Source organism: Mytilus galloprovincialis, chromosome 3, assembly GCF_965363235.1.
Source record: "Mytilus galloprovincialis chromosome 3, xbMytGall1.hap1.1, whole genome shotgun sequence".
NCBI classification, from domain to species: Eukaryota; Metazoa; Mollusca; class Bivalvia; order Mytilida; family Mytilidae; genus Mytilus; species Mytilus galloprovincialis.
The window spans coordinates 67959587-67985658 of NC_134840.1; the positions used below are offsets into that span (position 1 = coordinate 67959587).

Consider the following 26072-nt stretch of genomic DNA (forward strand, 5'->3'; position numbering starts at 1 on the left):
CTCAATTAAGATAGAAAACACTGTACAGTGACCTATAGTTGTTAGTTTCCTGTGTCATTTTGTTTCTTGTGGAGAATTGTCTTATTGGCAATCATACCACATCTTTTTTCTTATACAGACAGTATCAAGTCTACTTTGCCATTTTTGTCTCACCTGGGATAAAAGTCACTGCCCATAAGACATGGGTGTTGCTTTTCTGGTGGTATGAAGAAGGCAACAGCGTCAACATCTGTTAAATTTTCTGCTTAAGTTAGTTTGATAAGAACTACTTGTAATAAATCAATGATATTTTTCTTTAAAGTTGCATAACTATCAGTACATATCAATTTGATGACTATTTCTAGGCCGTGCCCTCTATGTCATGGTCCAGTGACAATATTGCTGTCCAGCAGACAAAATTTTACGGAATTTTCTGCTGATAGGCAAGACATATTTCTGTGTCCCAAATTTAGTGCTGAAAATTTACCTGTAATACACCAACTCAAGTCCCTCTGCAATGACTGTCACCTGTATTATTCTATTTTAGAACATAGTCTATCTAGTGCAAAAGCAGGTTCATATTCATGTATTACTAACATATCCTGAATATGCATGTTACCTTCAACTTGATATTAAATAATCTTTATAGCTTGCTGTTGGGTGTGAGCCACGGCTCTGTGTTGAAGACTGTTCTTTGACCTATAATGGTTTATTTTTATAAATTGTGACTTGAATGGAGAGTTGTCTCATTGGCACTCATACCACATCTTCTTATATCTATCATCATCATCTATTGTAATTAAAAAAATTTCAAATGTTGGCATAGAAACAATCCTTAAAACATTACTTTATATTTAATGAATGTTTCAACAACTGTAAACAAATTTATAAATTATCACAGATTATTAATAATTAAAATTATTGTCTATAAAAATATCTTTTTTGTATCACAGAGACACATATGACATGATATTATGTTACATACATTTAAACTGCGTCACAATTTGTATAAAGTTTCACTATCTGTCAGAGCACTTAAGAAAATATGGGAAAATATTATGAAGTCTGATTTTAAAATTTTTGTCAAAATTATTATTTGAAGTACAATGTATTAAAAATGAAAAAACAATTACAAGAGTTTCAAGTGGTTTTGCGAGGCAAAAGAAAAAAAAAATTGTCAAAATTAGCATCTCTAATTTACCCAAGTTCCAAAATTAATACTTTTATTAAATGTTTTGTAATTTTATTAGTTGAAAAAAAAAGAAATCTCAATCCTTCATAAAACAAACCACTGGAAACCTATTTTTATATGACATAAAATATCATTTAGAAATTTATGCGTTTTGGGTGGTGTACATGTCTATTTTCTAAGTTAAATGTTTAAATGCATTATATCAACACAAAAGTGTTATTTTTATGAAATTAATCATTCCAACATCAGAAATATACTTATGTTTAAATCTACTTCTTCCATTTAACCAATTATATAAAATTTTAAAATTTAAAAGTTTTAATTGAATTTTCATGTTGACTTAAACTACTGTTGATAAAAAGTCATTATGGATGTAAGCTTCTAGTATTTGTCTTGGAATAAGTTCAAAATCTCTTTCTATTTTCAGAACATTAGAAAACTACTTATCAATAGCATCAAACGTACAAGGACATTTAAATTGTAAATGGAAGACGTATTTTAAACATATTCATTATGAAAATAGCCCTCAAATTTTGATAATTACTATCATTCAATTTAAAATTTCAAAGGAGAGGTTACTCTACCAAATATTATTATAATTCTAATGTTCTAGTTGTATATCACTAATCAATTGAACGTAAAACCATACTGAAGAAACAAAAAAACGTTTATGAAAACCTTCAAGGTTGTTTTTAGATTTTTGATAATTTTCATTTCTCTGATTATTATTTCTTTTTCAAGTTCAATAGATTTTATATTAACTTCAGATAAAGGCAACAAGTACATAAGATGGACCAAACCTAGGTCTACATGGTAGTATATCATGATTATTTTATAATGAAGTGTATAATTGTATTTTGTAATTAAGAAATATCTAGAAAGAAAAATATAACCCACACTCTTTATGATTCAAATGTTAAAGGTCACTTTGACTATGTAAAATTTAGTACGAAAAAAACCTGATCACTAATTACTGTTTGTCATGCAATTTCTTTCAACTAAATGATTTTGTTTATTTGTTGTTGAAAGACCGACAGTTCTCCCTTTGTATGAACTGACGGAATCATTACAGTCCCTTTCATGACATTTTCATACAAATAAAAGGAAATGTTAGGTAAATGTCAACGAGACTAAATGTTGTCAGGAAGTTCCTGTTTTATTAATACAAATGAAAGGATTGTCAAGTCCTTGGAACCTCTTTCCTTCTCATTTATAAAATTAAGTAATTGAGAACAATTAAGAAAAAAATTCAACTTTTAATAAAGATTGAAGTTCAGGAAATTGATTGGTATCTAACGCCACTTCCAACCCTTTTTCATTATAATATATTCTGAATCATTATCCAGACCACTATAAATATATTGTATTTTTATGTTTTACAACATAATTAAACCATTATACATAACATTAGAAAAAAAGACAAAAAACAGTAACATTATAGTCAAAAAAATCAACACAACAGAAAAACAATCAAAAACAGAAAAAAATGACTAATATGATAATTAAATACATAAATGATTCTTATTTGGCACCAATTCCTTAATTAAATATTCACAATGCTGTATAAAACATAAAAAAAGATATATGACCTTTCACTGACCTTCAACTACATGTATAATGGACGGATTGGAAAGTAAATGAAATATACAAAAATATTTTGACTACAATGTAAATGCTATTGTATTAACAAATGCATGAAATATTTTATACCATACAGTACTATAAGAGACATATACATGTCTCTGGTTCTATGAACTGCTTCTAAATGAATCAATGATATACATAACTATCGGTCAATGCAAGGTTCTGAATGCAAGAGTGGTGGTTCTAAAGTTCTCAAATAAAGCCATAAAAACATTTGCAGTTTATTCTGTCCAATTTAAAGTGATAGTTATGAAAACTTTTTTCTTATTCTTCTTTTAAACTTGGAACTTATGTTACAAATATTCAGTTCTGTCAGAAAACTGTTGCTATGGTTACAGCTCTGTTTCTGTCACTGGATCTGTCAGTTGTAGTACCAGATCAAAGGAGGTAGGAGGTAACTCATTCAGCCAACAACTATGAATAATTTCCAACAGCTGAAAATAGGAAAACAAAGACGTATTATTTTGATGTATATTTGAGGATGATTCCTGATGAAATAAAAAAAAAATTCAACATTCTCTTAAATGGTGTTTTTCAAATATGTGATGTATGATATATGAAAAGTAAATGAAAATGAAGAACATCATGTGTTTGTCTTTAAGATACAAGCATTTGAAAATTATATCTTTTGATAAAAAAAAATGACTGTCTCTGTAATCTGGAATTTTGGTATGATTTCTGTAACAAAATGTGTGCTTTGTAGTGTTTTAACTAGGAAGTTGGTAAACAGTGGCGGATCCAGCCATTTTAAAAAGGGGGGGTTCACAAACCAGAGTAAAGGAGGGTTCCAACTATATGCTCCCATTCAAATGCATTGATCCTCCAAAAAAAAGGGGGGGTTCCAACCCCCGGACCCCCCCCCCTGGATCCGCCACTGGTAACTGACAGAACTGGAAAGGCATACTAGTTAAAACTCATCACTGTTGAACTGCTTAGCAAATGTATAGTCATTCTTGCAGTAGTTTCTGAGAAAAGTGAATTCCAACGAAAATATGTTTATTGAAGGAACAGATGAACAGACAATTAGATTGGACAAGGTGATTGAAATATGGCCCCACTTCAAGTCTGTCAACACTGAGTTGTGGCAGGTGTGTTTGATTCATATCTCAATTGTCTAGGATTGCCAAAGGTTGTGGTTCTCTCTCTGCACTAAGACACCATCAATAAAAACTCAATGATATGGCCAATAGTGCTGAAAGTGGCATTAACACCAAAAAATCAATCAATCAAGCGTGGGGTATAAAAAATTTCAGTTTGTAGTAATGTTTTTTTACTTGCAGAGCTATTCTAAAGTGTATGTAACTGTAAAGTATTTGATACAGTAGTAAATAAATGATTTTACAAGAAGTCAATCTGACAAAACTGATGTTGCTTTTATTTTTCAAGGTTTTGTGAATTTTTGGTTGTTTCACTTGGGATGTTTGTTTGATTACTTTCATGCTTTTAATCTCATTTTTTTTTTTTTCACTTTTGATATTTTCAGTATATTTTGCAACTAAACCAATCCTTACTCTAATTGTATATTGAAGTAATCATGTGTAAAAACACCATGTTGTTTAATATGAAATATGAATGAATTTTCAGACAAAACATTTATTGATCAATTCAAACTCCCTATTCAGCATTTTGTTAAGTTGAATGAATATAACGAAAGAAAAGCATTTCATCATTCGTTTATTGATTTCTGTGTAATGAAGCCTTTCCTAACAGATCAATAGGCATTAACGTTTTCAATTTATGGACAATAGTTTGAATACATATTTTAAATGCTACATTCAAAAACTGTTGATGAGATTAAGCTGTTCTTCCTGTTGTCTTTTCATGTTCAAAGTGTAAAATAAGGGATTACTTAACCATTTGAAAATCATATTGGTTTTGTGTACAAATATAGTAAAGGTGTAACATAAGCTGCTGTATATGACAGGGTAGACTTTTGGATAAATGAAATCCATTTGGACAAGTCATAATCACATCTTTTACTAATGTTCAGTCATGTCCTAAATCAGAAATATTGCTATTTTTCTGAGCAGAACAGAAAATAATAAGTAATACAAATGATTAGCAATACACCAAAAAATTATGACAAACAAACAAAAAGGTCATGTTTCTTTCCAGTCAGAGGAAAAGAGCAAATTTTAGTTCTCAAATAATGTTTCGTAAACAGGTACTTTTTTAAAGCCATTTGAACCTACAAAAAAAATTTGAGGAAGTCATCTACACAAGATATTAAGCATGCCAACTTTTCCTACAAGATTTTCCATTTTATCTGTCATTGGATTGCTGTCTCATTAATGTATACAACACATCTTTTATTCATATGTCAATCCAATCAAACTTTATAATTTGTATAAATTAAGGATACAAAAAATTATGGGACAGACAGACAGACATCCTTAGATATTGAAATTTAAAGGTGTTTGTTTTTGACGGCTGATTAAAGAGAATTCCATAAAACACATACCTGTGTACCAATGTTTCCAAGCTGTCCACCCTGCTGCAGTTTGGTCTTCAGTGTTGTAAAATTCTCCAGGTTAGCAGGAAGAAGGTCATGGAATGAAACAAGATTTAGTTGTGTAGTCATTTTTCGACAATTAATCACATGTTTTTCATTCATTCCATCCAACAATGGAACATCAATATCCAAGTCAACATTCTCGTATTCATTCATACAAGGCATATCTGACATGGGCTGATATACACGCTCATAATTCAATGGAGAATCAAAGTCGGGATCCATCAACTGAACTTGTCCATTTTGTTTTTCCGCTGGTTTATTAGAATATACCCTGTCTATGTATAACTCAGCATCAACAACCACTGATGGCTGATGTTGTTTAGGTGCCCCTGAAGAGGGGATCGAGTTAACAGCACTATTTTGAACACTAGCTGTTTCTGAATCTTCGGATGTATGTGGTTGATTCAACATGGCCTCTTCTCCTGACTGATTGTGAAATGAGTCATCAAAAAATGATTTATGATTGGGTGACCTATTGCTTGAACTTGGACTTCTAGATTCTTCTGGAATTTCTCTAATGATATCATCCAATTTCCACTTGTTTATTTTTTTCCTCTTCGGCTGGTCTTTCCGTGATTTTCGATGTTGTTTATGAGGAGGACTTAGTGTATTTGGATTGGTTGTTTTGAAGAAACCATGTGATTCTAAATCATTGAAAAGCTTTTGATCATCTGTAACATTGCCTGAGTCTTCGGTTTCATTCACCATGACCTCTGGTTGACCTTTATTTGTTAACTTTGGTGAATCAGAAGTTATGGTAGATACTCTCAATGGAACACCCTTCTTTGTAAGTTCTCTGTATCTTTTAGCAGCAACATTTGGACTAGCATATACATTTGGGCCTCTCAATTCTTTAGAACCTAATGAACCTGCAGTTTTTGGACGGGAACTATGAGATGGAGTTTTTGGTCTTGATTCTGACATTTTAATTCCACTTCTACCTGTTTTTGATGACAAACCTTTATCATTCTCATCTTCCAAGTCCTTAATATCTTCTGGTGAAGCACATGTCACTTCTATGATACGAGACATGCTTGACATTGGTCGTAAATCATCTTCATAATTACTAGGCATAATATCGTTTTCTGGGAGAATTTCTTCATCAATATCATTTTGATCAGGAAAAATATGATTGTTTTCAAATCCAGTTAGGACAAATGCAGTTTCTGAAAAATTCATTTTTCCTGAATCAACAGAAACAAAAGGTAATTCATCAACCTGGAGTCCTACTTGACTCTTTTCGTGATGAACTGGTAAACGACTTTGAATTGTCTTTCCTTTATGATTGCGATAATAATCAGAAGAAAGTTCACTACTTTCACTGTCAAAACCACTATCACTGATCCTAGCTTTACTTTGTATTTGCATTTGCAATTTCTTTCTCATTTGGGTTTCCTTGAATGGCAAATCAAGGTCAGTTGTATGTCCATCAGTGTCAACGTCAGCTTGTGATGACAATGAAGTTAATTCACCACTTGTTAAAGAAACATTTGCTTTTCTCACACGTACACTTGAGTCAATGCTACTACCACTATCATTGCTACTAAAACTTGAATACTGCGGTACTCCAGATTTGAATTTCTCATATTGATTTGATGTCTGCTCTTTTGTGTCCTCCATATTCACTACAGTATGATTCTGATCAGTGCTGCCATTTTCTTTGTTTTCACCGTGTTCTCCATTTGATTGTGTTTTTAATTTTTTAACATTTGCATATTTAACCTGTAAATTTGCCTTTTCCCTTCTATCAGAAAGTGGAATTACAGGCACATTTCCACCCCTATTGGTCAATTTCTTTTGTAAGGTTGCTCGCGCTTTCTTTTTCTGTGATTCACTTCTCATTAACCTTGATTCATTTTGTTCGTCTGGTCTTGTATTTCCAGCCTTTTCTGCTGATTTTGACCGTTTTTTCTTTGGCTGTTTTGGTTTGATTATATCTTTTGGCTTTTCTTCTGGTTTTTCAGAATCATCCTTGATAAAAACTGGTTTAATTTTCTGAAATGGTTTATTTTCATTTGCATTGTCTACCTGAGGTTGAATAATATGGCCCAAACTTTTCAACTCTTTATGAGCCAAATCTAAGTCATGTCTAAAATTTTCATTATCACTGTCAGAAACTTCAACGGCCTCAGTTATTTCTTGTAAACCAGAAGTAGTTCGATGTAATATTTGTGTTCCTGAGAATGTTCGGTGAACAGATTTTGGAAGCATATTTGACCCTGAAGATGAACGATAAAATGGACGAGGAGCCATTTTCTTAACAAATTTACCTTGAAGCTCATCATAATAATCAACAAGCTCAAATCTCTGAGTGCCTGGTCCATCACTTTTCCAATACTCTTGTCTTAGCATGCTTAAGTTTTTATCTCTTATGACTAAATGTTCTTTATTTTGAGAGTTTTTCTTTCTTTGTGAAGTTACAGTTTCAGCCATTCCTGGAAGACAATCTATAATTTCATCTAAATGATTATTGTTTTCTTCAATCATTTCAACGGGAAGTGGTAAATTTGACCATAATGATGCCCTTGAATCCTGAGATATTGTGTTTCTAAGCCCATGTGACCTTGGGTATTCCATATCACTAAGTATACTCCATTGATCACTATGATTAGACATTGTTCGATGCATCATATTTTCACTGTTAGCAGACATTCTACGAGGCATCATATTTTCACTGTTGCCTGACATTGTTCGATGCATCATATTTTCACTGTTGCCTGACATTGTTCGATGCATCATATTTTCACTGTTGCCCGACATTGTTCGATGCATCATATTTTCACTGTTGCCCGACATAGTTCGATGCATCATATTTTCACTGTTGCCCGACATAGTTCGATGCATCATATTTTCACTGTTGCCCGACATTGTTCGATGCATCATATTTTCACTGTTGCCCGACATTGTTCGATGCATCATATTTTCACTGTTGCCCGACATTGTTCGATGCATCATATTTTCACTGTTGCCCGACATAGTTCGATGCATCATATTTTCACTGTTGCCCGACATTGTTCGATGCATCATATTTTCACTGTTGCCCGACATTGTTCGATGCATCATATTTTCACTGTTGCCTGACATTGTTCGATGCATCATATTTTCACTGTTGCCTGACATTGTTCGATGCATCATATTTTCACTGTTGCCTGACATTGTTCGATGCATCATTTGTTCACTATTTCCTGCCATACTTCTATATTGAGATTGCTCATTTTGTGCTTGCATTTTGTGATATAACCTTTTGTCCTCTTTGGACATTTTCTGATACATTGTGGAATCAATTAACCCTGAAGACATTCTTTGAAGGTCACCATGAGCTGCCTGTTGAAGACTATGATTACTTTGGTTTGATAAACTTTTATGTAAAGCATGATCGTTTTCGTATTGCATTGAATTTTTAGAATCACTTCTTTTTTTCTTATGAAGTTTTTGCCGGACAGTCTGAATTTCTTCCTCTGACACTTCATCATTTGAATCATAATGTTCAGATTTAGTCTTTGGTTTAAATGCTGATACAGCAGTTTCTGATCCAGTTATTGTTTTTAGTTTAGAAATCACCCACTTTTTACTGTCAACTTTCTTCAATTTTGTTTTACCCTGTGGTTTGGGATGACTAAATGCATCAGCATTTTTCTGTTTGGACGGTGTAGTTGATTTTCTTTGTTTTTCATTTTCAGACATAATTGGTGAATCTGCAAGATTCAGATCATATGGATCTGGTGCACGGTTCTTTTTATGTTTTCGTGAAAATGGTGATTTACTTCTTGATCTTTTTGGTTTGGGTTCAGGACTCGGTTCCCGGCTTCCAAACAATGTTACAGCTGGAGAATGTCTAGACCTTGATAAGTCAGGTGACATTGTCCTTGACCTCTGACTTCTACATGATTGTGCTGACAGAGGTCGACTTCCAGGTGACATACTCCTTGTCCTTTTATAATCTTCAATAACCTCTCCTGGAGAACGTACCCCATGAGGTTTATGCCTATAAAATTCATCCTCAAAATCTGAGTCATCGTAAAATGTTTGCGGATAGTTCTGTACATTTTTTTCGTTAATATATTGATCCCATTCATATTGATATGTGGCAAATTTTTTCTCGCACATATTTGATATAATTTCCAAAGCTATCAAAGCAAAAGACCTAATATCTGGAAGGAAGAAATTTCTTTTGTCTCTGATACTGTGGCTACTGGTTTGTTGCATTGCTCCAAATATCTGTGTGTCCTCAAAGTCTCCTATGGCTGCTCTCATTACCATACTCTGTAAAACATAAAACATCTTGTCAACAAATTCAGAAAAAGTGTTTTTATATTACGTACATGAAAATATGGAACTAAATTATAAGAAACAACTAAATTTAAGCATTTGTTTTTTTTTTTTAGTTTTTTTTGTGACTGCAGGTAAAAATTCATGTGAAATAGATATGTTCACATAACATTATCTAAGAGTCATTTACATGATGTTAACATCAGTAGTTTTGGTTTTGTATACTGCTACATTTTAAACAGCTCTTGATAAATTTGAAAATAATTGTTAACTTTCAAGAAAATGACAAATACATGTATGGATTCAGTTGTAAACTATGGTTTATTTTGTATCACTACATTGTATTTTAAAATGTTTATACAAAGAAATAATTTCGTCAAAAATGTGTAAATAAAAGCATGAAATCAAAATAATTCTAACAAGTCATAATTATTTGTTATGGATGCATAAAAGTCATAAGAAGAAGAATATTAGATTTAGTATTAAATTTATGCCTCAAACTCAATAAAAGCATCCCTAAGCACTGGCGGATCTAGAAATTTTCATAAGTGGCAGCCCACTAACTGCCTAAGAGGGGGCCCGCTCCAGTCACGCTTCAGTGATTCCCTATATAAACAACCAAATTTTTTTCCCAAAAAGGGGGGGGGCTGCCCCTGCCCCCCTAAATCTGCCTCTGCTAAGTTATATTTATACAAGAAAGAAAAAAATGCATATATACTGCATACTAGTAAAATGCTGAAGTACATATTTTCTTAAATAAAGGCAATCTATTCTAAGCCTCTCTACAGTTGTAATAAAAAACAAAACCCATCATGAGATATACAAATTAAAATGCTGCTATGGTTTAAAACTTATGATAACAGCTAAAGCCATTCCTCTGTTTGCATATTATTTAAATAATTATCATTTTTTTTTAAATTTCTCAAATTGAAGTGCTTTGTTCAAATCATTTTTCTGTGTTTCAAGTGAAAATTTGATTTCAGGGATAAGAATTGTTAAAATCCAAATAAAATTTGGTCACTAATAAATTTGATGAAATGGTTGCCAGTAATAAAGTCATCTATAAATTATCATTATCAGTTTTAATGAAAAAATGAATACATATAGGTAAATATCTTGTCTAAACCTGAGAACATAATATAAATAATCAAAGAAAAAACACCCCTCAAGAAACTTGTTAATACAGGTATATAGATATAGAAAGCTATATGCATATTTTCAAATTGAAACAGCAATACATCGAAGATAACTCATAAAAACACCCTCCTCCAATAAATAGAATATTATATACCTTTAACCTATAGAGGGTGGGATTATATTTCAAGTAGATCTTAAAGAATAGAGTGTCAATGAATATAATAATGGAATTTTTAATAATAAAAAAGTTTTTGGAATTTAAAAAAACTTTTAAAATTGAATGTACCAATTCATCCCTATTTCATAAGTACTATAATCATATGATGCATAATATTTAATAAATAAGCATATTAGGAGACACTATATGATTGGGTATATGTCTATAGGTGCATCCAGTACCTGTAGCACACGATTTGTCACCTGGCCATACATATACACTGGTACCTGTCCTGACTTTAAAATGTAACAAAAACAGATTAAGTCAGACATTTCCTACATCCCAAAACACAAGTCATCTCACCTTTTCATCATTTTTTTATCAATCTTCAGAATATTTTATTTAGAGACCTGTATTTCAAGTACAAATTATAAATTTAAGTTGTTAACCAAATACTGATATCAAATAAAAAAAATTCCTACAACTGAATACTATGAGAAACCTCAAAATTTTCATAAAAATTCATTTGTACGTTTATCTAGGGGCATAACTCAAGAATGGTAAAAGCAATGCCACCCAAACTTGATCTGTATTATGTGATAATAATCATTATACATAAGATTCAAAACATTTTGTTGAGGCAAACTAATGTTAAGGAACAGAAAAGAAAAATTCTGCAACTTTTATATTACTAAAGCGGCATAACTCAAGAAGGCTAAAAGTGATGCCACCCAATTTCAAACTTTATCTGTATTATGTGGTAATAATCATTGTATTTAAGTTTCATAACATTTTGTAGAGGCAAACTAAAGTTAGAGAATAGAAACAAACTTTGGGACTTACGTACAGATGGACGGACAGACAGAAGTAAGTACTTACAGACGTACAAGGGTAAAACTTAATACCCTCTCCGCTATGAAGGGGGCATTAAATTTCTTTTAGAAAAAATTTAAGTAAGCATTGTATTAAAAAATAAACAAGGGGAAATAACTGAGAAAACCAAAGAAATAGACAAACATGCAATTTCATGTTAAAAGAATCAAGCTGATAGACATTATGATGTTAGATTGCCAAAGATAATTATTGAGTTATTTAAATGGATCAAATAACAAGACAGTAAAATGTCAAATCATTCCGATACACACAAAGTTCTAGATAGATTTAACACACACATGCATATCAAGTTATAAAATAAATCACCATAAACAATATAAGTGCATTATTAAACCGGATTCAAATTTCAATAAAATGGTTATTTTCAAACATAATTGCTGTCATTAAATTCAATATAATCTGAAAATAAATTGTTAATTTCTTCAGAAATTATTTACATGCTATAAGATATAATTTGTCAATCGTGTGTTACAATAGATAGATACCTCGTCGGAACCCTAATTCAAAAATAAATTACATCTATTACTTTAAAGCTCATGTTTCTGTATTATCGTGAGAAGGCAGGTATCAATTTTTGCTACTTTAAATCTTTATTAAATAAAAGAATAGGTTATATCAAATGTTAATGCAAATCAATCGTCTACACTTTAGTCAACTAATAAACTTCGCTGCAAGAGACCAATGCAAGAAGACTGAAAGATTGTATTGAATTTTGCTTTTATCACTTATATGTTAATTTTCAATATTACATACTTTCTTTATTTCACTTTTAACAAGTAACTAATAAATTTTGAAGATTACATACTTTTAACTTTTATTATTAACACTTAAATTTGTTCAGGAATAGAGTACAACTTCAAGAATTAGTTTCAGTACTTTCCTAATTAATTTTTAAACACTTTAATTTAAAAATATTTTATGAAATTCAACTTTAATTTAACTACTACATGTATATGTGCATTTAAAACCACTTAAAAACTAGCAAAGATTAATAAGAGAAATGCTAAAGATAATTCTGTATATATCCTCTTTAAAAGGCATTGTCATCATTTAAAACGTGTTATTCTTAAAATAATATTCAATATATATCATAAGATTATAAATTGTATATTTTATCTTTTAAATTATATGGTATTGGATCTGATTTATATATGGCTATATCCTTCAAAGGACTTCAAGGTATTAAATGAATAGTCATTTAGAGGACATATAGTCAACCTCCCTAGCAGAATTGTATAAAATACAGATATTGAAAAATTTCATCAGACAGAAGCAAAAAAGTATACCGTATTTCCATCTTAAGAATATGTTATACTTTGTTTTAGTTTCTAAAGAATTATAAACTAGCTAATTTTGTGTAAACCAAAATGAAACATTGTTAAGATAAATATCCATTGAAAGAATTGTTCATTTCGGTGTATTCTGTTAAAAATATAACCAAAAAAATAGTTTATTCTAAAATTAACAATTATTTACAGATACCCAAGTAAATATATATAGTAAAGCCTATACAATCTAAAGGTATAATATCTTACTGGAAGTGATCCTTTGAGGTATATACTTGATGAATTCAGATTGTTGTGAAGTATATTCTGATCATGAAGGTAATAAAGTCCCTCGGCCACATCATGGATGATCATTCGCTGACAAGATTCTGGAAGTGGTGATTCCAGTCGTCTGATCAACTCCTGCAGTGTTCCACTGTTAGTTAACTCAAGACAGATTATTCTGAAATCATAAAATCAAGGATACAATATGTTAACATAAATAGGTATACAACTCCTCTATGTACTCTCTGTATGAAAAATTGAAACTCTTCTTGAGGCTTTTTTTGTGTGGAAATTCAAATTATTGTTCTATATCTGAAAGGCCCTTTCAGTAGTCTAAGTGCCAAGTCCACATAGTACATATGTACAATTTGAACAAGTGTATGTATAGGACCCTTGTAGTCTTTAGTTTTACTATGAATGCATTTCCTATTTAAGTATTCCCTTCTACATGTGTCATAAACTAGATTCTCCAGACCTTTGTTTTTTTCTATCAAAAAAAATATTTATTTTCAATGTTACATACCTAGAGTCACTTGTGACTATCTCTCCAGTGATCAGCGTCATAGTTTCATAGTATGGATTAGAACTACTGGTCCAAAGACATTGTAACAAACTAGCATGCTGTATTTTACGTAACATGCCCAGAACTACTATCTCCTGGGCCCAGGACTTGACATGTTTGGGTCCATACACCTTCATTAGACCTTGTCTGGTATGATGTTTCCCAACATTCCATGTTGCTCTTAATCTTAGTTTTCCTGGAGCCTAGAATTAAATAAAGATTATAATGCCATTACATCACAAGCTCAATTAACATTTTTGATAATGTAAAAAGATTTATTTCTATAGAGTTTGCAGACAACATTTTTTTCTTGTGTGTATGGTTGTTTGTTAAAGCATATTATTTTGTTGGTATTAGTCCGGGTAACTTATCATAAAACTTAACTCAGTACTTGGAGTACAAAATTTGTGCTGGAAACACCAAATCCAGTCTTTTGATTGGTTGATTCCTGAGTAAATTGTGCTTGAAAGTTATAAGACCGCAAGGCCACATGTATCTTTTTTTTTAACTCTCTACATGTGTGTGTATGTGTGTGTTTTCTGTTACACTTTTAAACTGAACTTTTAAACTGAATATCTATATTTCATCCTTCAAATTCCACATAATCCATTCAGTATTCAATTAAAAAGATGTAAGTTCTAAATCATATTCACAGATTGATGGACAAACTCAACACAATATATCTACTTTTTTTGTAGCTTGTTTGTTAATAAGCAGATATAAAGCCTGGACAGTGTTTTGTCTGTTTGTCAATGATTTCTGATTGTTGATTATGTTCATATCTTCCTGAACTGTTTTAAACTTATTTTGTGGTTTTGAGTGATGTTCATACTTGTTTTTCAAAATAGTTTAAAGCTTGTTAGTAACCAAACTGTTTTTCTATTTGCTACTGCACACTTTACGGTGTTAAATTGTTACTTTGTCAGTCAATCTTGTGTCATTATTTTGATCTTCGCAATTGTTTTTACCACATTTTTCAGTTTCTATTTAATATTTGTTATCAAATTTGTTGATGACTACCAATATAAGTGTGTGTTATGACAGTTTAAAGTTATTCAAATTTGTCATCAAATAATTCTATCTGATATCACTACAGCAATATAGTCAACATTAAATTTTCCTCTGAATTCAAATGGAATGTTTTATAGATCAGTTACATAACAATTATTTGTAAGGTAATTGTGTAATTTTACGTTTATAAAGCATTTTAATGTTCAGAATGTTAAATCATTAATACCCACTGCATTAGAAACCAGACTTGTGGAATTCAAAGTATGTATTTTGAAAATAAAAAAATAGACCATATTATTATACCCCCTGCATAGGGAAGAAGGGGTGAATAGTAAAATAGAATTTCTGCAAACTGTGTATCCATTTATACTTCATTAGACTGGCATGATTTAAATGAAATTATTTGACTAATATTTGGAGTTTCCCATAATAAACATACTTTCCATACCTACAAAAGGGGCTTTGAAGAAACATAAAGTTACAACTGATTAAGAAAATCCATAAAGCATAATTTTACAGTCACAAGTCAACCCATATTAAGAGTAGGACTAAAGGATAATATAAAAGGACTGATTATCATCTTTTATACATCTTAAGGACACTGTTCTCTGAATATGATCTTTATTGTGTATCCACATACACATGGTTGCTTTCTATATGTTATTTATAGCTATTTACAAATATGAACACATTGACCTACTGCAATAAGTCAAAGAACAAACATTTCTACCAGATCCCTCTAAAATTGACTTTATAACAGTCAGAGAATACATGGATTTGAAGTTAAGCATTTTATTTTTAAATATAATACTGTAGTTAAGAAATATTTATTTAAAAAATTTAACCTGAATGCTTCTTTAAATATTTAACTAATGACACCTGAATAAAGTTGAATCTGAAGTAAGCTTAATGTTTTGTAGGGAAACATATATATATCCTTGACTGAAATCTTGTTGTTGAGGTACGCCTTTCAAATACAAAAAGTACTAAAATTCGTAAATTTTCGGTCATCAATTTGTATGATAAATCAATATAAATCTAAAAATTACTGATGTTGATATAATTGACGACAATACTATTAGATATTGATATGAAAGTTTTAAGTTAAAAGTCTTTACAAACAATTTAAACTGATGTGAAAATTTGACAAATTGCCAATGTAGAAGATTTTAAAAAATTTCAATTTTGAACTGTATAATATAAAGCACAAAAGACGTTTCATCTATAAAAATTTCTTTTCACGATGGGACATATATGTATTGCAAAATCAAATGGATGAAAATTTGTTTAAAAAAACAAATCAAATCAAATAAACTTTTAGACCTTTTTTTTTGCCCTTGGTAGGTGTAATACTACCAAATCATAGTACGCCATATCTGGTTGCATACGAAAAGAGTTGAAAAAAAATATTCCCTTGAATTTGACAGTTTTAGGAAATTAAAGGGAAAATTCACGATTTTTTACTTATGGTTTAAATATGTTCATTATGACATAATATATATATTCACAAAGTTTTATCGCTATATGTGCAGTAATAAAGGAGAAATTCAATAATTAATGAAAAAATATCAACTACTTCCTGTAGGTCGTGACGTTTTCTCCTGATTTTTGCATGCCGGGATTTAAAATACAATCATTAAAAGTCTTGGTTTTTAATCATATTTTAACGTAATCGTAAGCGCGCAGATGACATATGCTTTATCTAATAACCATCCGATAATAAGAAGATAAAACGCACAGACGTTCAATTGTACTCATTCGTGAGATAAATTATCTATGTTACATTTTATTGCAGTAAAAAATATCTGGATTATATACATATATCTTAGGTGTTTCTAGGCACCATTATTTTACATTATACACTCAATAATATGGCCTATATGGTACGGGTTGACAAACTGAAAATTGAATAATTTGTATGTTGTGATGATAACAAATTATGTGAAAATATTGTATTTCCTTCAGTGACTGACTAACTTCAAACTTTGGTATTGAAATAGTCCCACGTAAAAAAAACCTTTCAGAACAAGACAGATGACAAAAGACATGTAATGTCAATATCTTACTGTTTTTTAGGGTAGGCAGGTGTGAAAATCAATATTTTGTGATCATTCTTGACAATATTTGATAATACTGGCAGTTTGATTATTAACAAGCATGACAAGAGGACTCCTTAATAAAAATCAAATGTTCGCAAGTTCATTTGCTTATCACTTCAAATCTTTGCAAACAGATTTCTCAACACCATGCACTTATTTCAGCCTAGTGAAATTTAATTATAAAAAAATCAGATTTTATAAAAAAAAAAAAACATTCGTTTTCTATGTTCATTTATAAAAATCTAAACTCTGAAAGAGTACTACAAATTAATCCTCAAATGGGAGATAACTCCATAAAAAAAACGTATTCATCATCATTTACCATTTATCATTTCGTGTTGTTTATTCTTTGGTTTTCTATGTTGTGTCATGTGTACTATTGTTTGTCTGTTTGTCTTTTTCATTTTTAGCCATGGTGTTGTCAGTTTGTTTTAGATTTATGAGTTTGACTGTCTCTTTGGTATCTTTCGTCCTTTTTTTACCAAAGTCAACAAAAGTGCTCATTAATTCATTCCACATATTTATTATCCATTTTATTGCAATTATAATACATGTAGTATATTTTGGGTGGCAATGTTTTTGAGAATTTTCAAACCTTTAAAACTGATCTATTTTTATTTAAAACTTGCTCTTCAAACATTGTTTATCATTGGCTTAACTTACACTTTTCATTTTTTTTTCTTTTGAATGCAGTGTATTGTAACAAAAAATTGGGGTTAACAAATAAATTAGTACAATAAAGACATTAAGATTTTCTACATCCTTCATATAAAATTAATATTTAGAATATATTGTCATATAATTGTTCTATTCTCTGCATGTGACAAAAAAGTCTATGCCTTTTCCTACTTGTCACTCGGAACTCACCGTTTAAGTCAACAACAATCTCAATAATTCAAAGCTGAAATTGCAGCTATTATATAATAATCAATGTCTACATCATCATAAATCAAGATCGAGTCGTACTTAATGAGTTATATGAGTGATCTGATATTTGTTTAATTATTCAATAACACCTTCATATAGAAAATAGAAAAAAATACATCTATTATGTTGCAATAAAAATTTATAACTTTTGTCCGTGGATTATTAGATAATTAAGTTGATAAAAATCTCAATATTTCATACAGATCAATATTGACAATGCTGGAGAATAGGAGAATGTTTTATTAACAAAATGTTGTGTTTGAATTAAATATTGGGCTCATATACTTGTCAATTTTGGGTACAGTTTTCCCATGCCTACTAACCTAAATTAAAGACCACCAAAAGATCAATGTGAAAATATATTAAAAGATTCTTAACGTAAGGGACTGGTTGAAATTTGTCTGTATTTGCTTTGCCTTGCTTCCCAACTAGATCTGGTTAGTCATAGAGTGCTTGTTCAGTTAGAATCCATGTCAGTGGTAAATATCTAAACATTTCTTGTCATTTGAGGAATTTGGTAGTGATAGGCTAGCAAATCAACGGTGAAGTCTAATGAGTGGTTCTTAGCTTTTTTTGGTTGTGCAAACTAAGAGCTTCAAATATTGTAGAAATTTTAAGACTGTACAAAAGATCTCTGGATGTCTTTGTTTTTTGTTTCAAAGGATTGCTGTATCATTGATGAATACTGTTTCTTTTTTGTCAAGACTGCAACATTTATGTTGTGAAATCGAGACAATTTAGTAATCCTATATTTGTCATTGTCAGCAGTGTCCACATTTAGGTTGAATTCAGTGTTAAAAGTTTTTAAGATATCTATTACTTTGTCAAACCTTTATTGTGTCTTTTAGAATTTGGACAGAAGCTTTTTTTACAACCAAAAGACAGTATCAAGAACAAAAAATACAAATATTTATTTTCATTTTCCTGCTTAATGTACTTAGTTTTTTCACATTTAACATTTAGATACTGTAAAAAGTCTTTCAGTCAATTTTTCTGCAGGAATCAAGCAAATGGTAATTATGAAAAGGTGTTAGTTACAGATAATTTCAATACATTTTTGTAAAATCAATTTAGCTCTGGTTGCACAATATAATGACTTAAAGTGCAGACATTAGACTATCTTGTCATGTCATCATGCCTATGCATTCTTTTAGTAATTTCAAGCAATGAAAAATGCTTACTGTAAAATTTGAAATGCTATTTACATTTAAGTAAAAATGTGAAAAAAGTAATGCATCTCTATATTTGTCATCATCAAGGTAGGTTTTGATTGTTGCAGGTATCTTTTTACTATCTTCAGCCATCAAATTAATAACTAATGCAGGCAAAAATTAAAATACAAGAAGGACTTCTTCTATTGTTTGGTAATCTTCCCTTTCTGCTTAAAATTGAAAGCATAACATCAAAATTAGATTAAAATTTTATAAATCCTGATTGCATTTTACGTAGATGACATCGATTTGAATCATATTTAGTGTAATGGTAAAGTAAAGAGATCTTAAAACCTAATACAAAAGTAATGGTGAAAGTATCACTCCATTTCCAGGAGAAATTAAAACACATTTAATAGAATGGGGGTGAATCTCCAATTGCTCGTAAGAAATAAATATGGTTACAAAATATTGAATGTTTGAGTGGGGGTACAGATAAAGACTTAAGTTTAACCTTTCATGTCACAAATATGGAAAACTTTTCATGAAAAAGCCTTGTAGATTTGCTCAAAGATAAATTCCAATGCTTGATCACTTTAGTACCTATTTATTAGTCAAGATTGAATAGACGATAAGTCATTAAGGTAACTAGTTACCTATATTTATACTTATATAAAGGAAAGTAAATATGAAGTGAAACATCGTATCTACCTCTATACGACTTCTTTATGTTTTCTCATAAAATTTATTTAAACAGATCAATTCATTTCATTATGTGTGAAAAACGTTTCCTTTTGAACTTGGCTTTATTACATATAGACTAATATTTGACCATTTTATTAATATGAAATTTGTTGAAGTTCCTCAGATAAAAGAGCCATATAAAATGTCTGGAGTGTTATTCTTGCAACATTAAATTTTTAATACATTTTTTAATTTTCTTTAAAATATGTGTACTCCTTATGAAAACAGTAATCTATGTTCAATTATGTTTTCTTAAAATTATATATAATATAATCGAGTTATATTGTTAAAACGAAATTTTCTTAATAAAAGGTCAACATCTTGTTACTCTTAGAAAAATGAAGCAGTAAATAAGAAAAATATAATTTGGAAATTTAACAATTCATAACTGAATTTACCAGTTTTCCCTATTTACGAAATAAAATAATAACACACAGATGAGTCTAACCTGTCAAAAACTTTTTCATTTACTACTAGAATTCAATAAAACCATCATTAATTTCTTTTGTCAATATATGTTTGTTTGTCAAACAGTTGAAACAAACATCCCTACTTATTTAAAAAGAACATTTCATAAATTCATAAGATTTTTATAGATTCAAATATGGTAAAGACCATTCATAATTCATTGTATGTGAATGTGATCATTTCTTAAATACAATTTCAGTTAAATTTAAAAATAATAAAAAAAAACTGGCTGCTACAAAATAGCCTAAACACGGTGCTTAAAGGTGGTGTTAAAACACCAAAAACCAACACAAAAAAAAGTTAAATTTGAAATTTCCTAAATATGTTTACCATTTTATAATCATTTTCTCTGGGAAAATCTACAATAAAATAAGACTTAAAGACACTGTTAGAACATTAGATGCCTACCAAATCAAAAGATTTAAAAATATGTGCTATGTATAAGAATGGTACTATTTATATCAAGTTATATGTCATCTCTATCAGATATCACTTGATTTGTATCTTTTTCTGTTCATGTTTTGTCCTCAAAAATGGAACACACAGAAGATCAAAATTTCTTTGTGGTCATTCTTTGATAAGTTTATTGGAGCCAATTTTAGACCCCTCCCCCTATTTCTTTGACCAATTGCTAAAACATTGAATGTGACATCTTAAAAAATAAAAACTTTTGTAAGACTTTCATCCCAGGTCATAGTCTTTTTCTGATTAAAAAACATTTTACAATTCAATCGTAAATGTTTTATATCAAACCAGAAACAAATTCTAAATTCTTTCCCATTTGTAAAAAAACTGTTCATGTAAAGGAATTTGAGTGGCAAATAACTGAACATTTAGTTTAATGCCTTTTCATTTTTTATTTTTCATAAATTTTCCATGTGTATTTATATACATACACGTTTTTTTATAATGTAATTATCACATTTTAATGAGTTTGAGGTGATCAACATATATACTTACCTCAAGTCTGACAAGTTCAAGTTGTTTAAGTTTACGATGAGTTTCTTCTATTGTCTGTGACGAAGTACAACAACATATACTCCACATACTGTTTCCGATGTTTGTCAGAACTCCATGAATTATCGTAGCTATGTCCAATAATATCAATGCTGCCGCACTTGCACTCAATGACTTGCTTGTATTCTTATAATTGATTACCGTTAAGACTAATAAAGTAATAATCCAAACAAATATTTCAATAATTAAAATTTTCTGAATTTGTCTTCCTTGGCTAACGAGCTGTGCTTGCCAAACGTTCGGTGAGGCTGAGTGAATTCTGTTACTAAATCCTTTCCACAATTTTACGGCACTAATAATACAACAAATAAGAGCCACAAAAATTACTATCCAACAAATACACACTAATAAAAGTCCATAAGAAAAAGCTTTTTCTCCTTTTTGCTCAATGTTCAAACAAGATATCGCATTCACCGAGGTAAAATTAAAGAACGACACTGGAGTGAGTGGTAATAATGACAAAATAATTGATACGATTTTCTGTGGTATAAATATAACAAGAAAGACATTTCGATGAAAGGATGATAAGTTAGACGACTTTCCTGGATTGTATATACCTAATAAAATAACTCCCGCAATTAAATACCCACTAACACAATCGAACAATCCAAACTGTAAGAAAAATGATATTGATTTACAAATAATTTCTATATTTGTTATTTTATAAATTAAATGTAAAACTAATCCTAGGCCCAAAAAAATATGAGCCGCATCCAAAGAAACTAATGAATACTTCCACAACTTTGGTAATAAAAAGGACCGAACCAATTTGTAAAAGAGTGAAGTCAGGTTAACTAGCAGTCCAATGACTGCCAAGGTAAACACGGGTATTTCTATAGTCCAATTGATAGTTTCAGCCATGGTATGGCACCCCTATTTTGTATAATGGGATAATCTTTCTTTTCATGTCAACTATATCATATCATTAATGTCAACTTTTATATTTCTATTAATTCTACTACTGATTTATTTTGCCTTGGTAGGACTGACGTTGGTACTTTAAATATCATTTGTGTTAATATTGATAGAACTGTTTACTCAATTTTTTCTGTTCAATAGCTTGGTCCCATTAGTACTGCAATTTATACCTGAAAATAATCAAAGACATAAAATTAAACATACAATACCGCTTCTTAAAGTAGAACTTAAGAAAATTAATTTGTGTACTTTTGTATACTTGGTCTGATTTAAGTGATAGGTATAGATACTCAGTATCAATTAACTTAAATTTAAATGGAATCTTGTTTAACTTTAGATCTTTTACACATGGGAAGTTGATTTTGCTATTTTGCTTGTTTGATTACCACAAATATTAAGTTACTATAGTTTGACAACTTGTGTTTATAAATGAAAAATCTTATTTCCCTTTCCACTAATGGAGAAAAAACTGACTTCCATATGTACCCTTCATTAGTCAGGAGCCTGTAATTCATAGGTTGCTGTGTCTTATCTGTTTGCTGTCTGTTGTTTTGGCATTAATTAGACAGTTGGTTTTCTCCTCTGAATATTTTAACATTTTTTCATACCAAGGGCCATTCCTAGATAACTATATAGAATGGATTTTACTTTTGATTGAAGTCTGTACAGTGCCCAATTAGTAGTTCACACTTTGTTCTTTGGTCTATGCTAAATAGTTGTCTCATTAGCAATCTTTCCACATCTTCTTATTCTTATCTGCATAATTTGTACAGCAGACCAATGTGTACTATAACACTCTCAGTATATGGTCCGAGACCACAATTGTCGTCCCTTGATTTTCGTTGTTCACGAATATAGTCCCTAGTGTTGACAGTGGGTTACTTGCCATTGATTTGTATACCCCTTCCAAATTTATTTCTCCATGTTTAATGCCTCAAATTGCAAATAGGGGGGTGAAATTACACTGTAAAAAAAATTGGGTATAATTTTAAAGGAAAGTAGTGATTTGGTTCAGCTGAAAAAGGTTGAAAATTAGCACTTCGGAAGCTGTCAAAAGATTTCAAGACGCCCTAAACATAAAATTGTCCATATTTTGAGTTAGAGCCGATGAAGGTGGGATTTTTGTAATTTTCATTTATGTTCTAAAAGAAATGCACTACGAAATAATTGTGTTCTCGGACCATATGTCATACTTTCATAAAGTCATCATTTCAGCTTAATTATTTACATTCCCAGAAAAAATAATCAACAGCACACTTAAATAGAAAATGTTGGGTTCTTTATTGTTCTTTTGCATCTTTCTCTTTTTTTGGGGGAAGGGTTGGGCGGAGTTGTAAGTTTCACTACATTTCATTTTTTTTTTAAATACATCCAATTCTTGTTTCTTTTCAAGAAAGAAAAAAAAGAGGGGGGGTTCATATGGGACAGTACAAACCCATAGCCAGGGGGGTTCGGGGGGTTCGGAGGACCCCCCCCCCCTGAAAACAAATAAGCACTGTTAAAGTCAATTTTCTGTTCGAATTGTGACTGTTAAAGTCGAGTTTGTGAGTCCAACGAACCCCCCCCCCCCCCCCCCCCCCCATGGAAATTCCTGGCTACAGACCTGCAGTAATACAAAAGAAGTAGTGTTCAAACAGCTGTTCTTCACAGTTGCTTGGCTGTCTTCAACATAGATCCAAAGTATTTACAATTCACAAGGTTTAGACCATCATAAATTCTACTTATGTTTGCTTTTACAGTCAATACAGGTACATTTAATAGTTTTTTTGGCTTTGAATGATTGTTTTGTTTGCCTTTGCCATTTAACTTCAGTAAGTCTCTTGATTTTTCAGCAATTTTACGTAATGCCAACCCTGGTATTGTCCTTTTCTGACACAACTATATATGTATGACACATGTGTGACAAAGATTAACATTTTATCTATTTGATTTTGTAAGATTTAATCTATTTTGATATTTGTAAGATAATATGGAAAAGTTCCAAAAATTATATACTATGTTAAAACTTGAATCAAACTGTATAATAAATATGCATAACCATACAATCATACAAAAACTCTTTAGAAGTGTCCCCAATATAAGTTTCCTTTTATTGGACATATATAAATCAACTTTGTATAATAAAACAGCTATAACTGACTTCTTTCAATATTTAACATCAGCTTGTATCAGGCTTTAAAATAGTTGTTAAAAATTCAAATGAAAAAATATTAACCAGATGTATTTGGGTGACTTGCAAATTTGGAATTGACAAATTTTTGTTTGTAATTTCATTAAAAAAAACTTCATTTACAATTTTAAAAAAAACCCACTAATATTTAAATTGCTACAATTACTGGATGCAAATTTAAAATATATCTTGCAGGAAGCCAACTATATTTGATTTTTTTTCAGGTATTTTAAAATATTTTCAAAGAAATTTTCTCTAAAAAAAATTGAAATGAAAAATATGACCAAAAGTATTGCAATGACTTGAGCATTGCAGGTTGCAAAAGTTCCTATTTCTAATTGTTTATTCGAGAAATAATTAAAAGAGAATTAATTATAACATGAGATTATGAATGGAAAACCACAAATTTGGTATATAAGTTCACAAACAAAATCAACACATACACTTGACAAATGTAAAGGGAAAAGGAGAACATTTCTATGAGGAGTTGAGGTGCATGTCACACATATAAGATGATTCAAAGAACTTTGTGAAAAATCTATTGCTGGGAATTTAAAGAATAACTTTCTAAGAATAAGCCAATTTTATAGTGGTATAATATCAATGAATGCCAACAAAATCACTTAAAACACAGAACCACTTGCAAAAAGACAAACATCCATGAGAAAAGAATGCTTTTGCTGGCAATATGTTTTTATCCATAATGCAGGGAAAAGAAATATTATTTAGGATTTTTTATAAATGACTATATTTAATTCATAAGGGCACTAAAAATATTGCTCAGCATTGAATCTCAAATACTTTTGATATCTTTAAAGTTGAAATTGAAAACAGTTTAAACCCCAAAGTCATTCTGAAACCTCTTGATCAAGGATTAAGATAAGACCAAAAAAAATCATGATCTATCACTAAATGTCATCTTTCCAAATCCCATTTTTTTTCAAAATCGATTACTCTTCATTTTTACATACAACCAATCCCCATTTTAATCCATTTTAGATTTGTAGGTATCAAGCTCTACCAATTTATATCCGACAGAAATTGACAGGGTCACAAAGTTATCTCACTGAACAAACACATCAAATAAATAATCAATTAAATAAATTTGTATTACATATCTAAAATCAGGTTAACCAAATACGGGAAAAAAGTAATTTTAGAGTTATCTCCCTTCCCTCATAGAATTCTAATAGTGATTTTCAAGTTATCTATAAGACTATATGGTGATTTAGAAACAAAGAGGACCATGGAATTAAGATGAATGTGTTTAATAAATGTGTTTTAAGAATGTCAAATTTGATACAATCAAGCATATTAAATAAAAAGTGTTCAGCATCGATCCTCATGTTTTTAAAGCATCTGGTTATTTACAGTACTGTGGATTCATTCTTATTCGTTGGATACCAATTTTCGTGGGTTTCATGGGTACAGGTGAACCACGAATTCAAATGTTCAACGAATATCATATTTGCAATAGGCTTTATCTACATATATTGGCAAAACCACGAAATCAAATATCCACAAATATGCAAGTTTTCAACAATCCATGAAAATTGATACCCACGAAAATAAATGAATCCACAGTATTACAGATGTTGTGGTATTTTTGTTATAGTCTATCAGTATTTAAAACTGCCTGACTAAAACAAATGTTCTTCCAACCATCCA

At 30.4% G+C, this 26072-nt stretch overlaps 1 protein-coding gene across 2 annotated transcripts; it reads right to left on the reverse strand.

Annotated features, from left to right (window-relative positions):
* Positions 1-818: 818 nt before the first annotated feature.
* Positions 819-22399, reverse strand: LOC143068713 (uncharacterized). 2 transcript variants are annotated; one of them, XM_076242974.1, is made up of 6 exons: positions 21260-22399; positions 13861-14102; positions 13323-13515; positions 11136-11189; positions 5277-9593; positions 819-3249 (listed from the first exon to the last, which is right to left on the reverse strand). In XM_076242974.1, the coding sequence occupies exons 1-6, from the start codon at positions 22175-22177 to the stop codon at positions 3148-3150; spliced, it is 5826 nt and encodes a 1941-aa protein (XP_076099089.1). In that variant the 5' UTR covers positions 22178-22399; the 3' UTR covers positions 819-3147. The 2 variants fall into 2 exon arrangements, with proteins under 2 accessions (XP_076099089.1, XP_076099090.1); XM_076242975.1 differs by lacking the exon at positions 11136-11189.
* Between the last annotated feature and the right edge of the window lie 3673 nt (positions 22400-26072).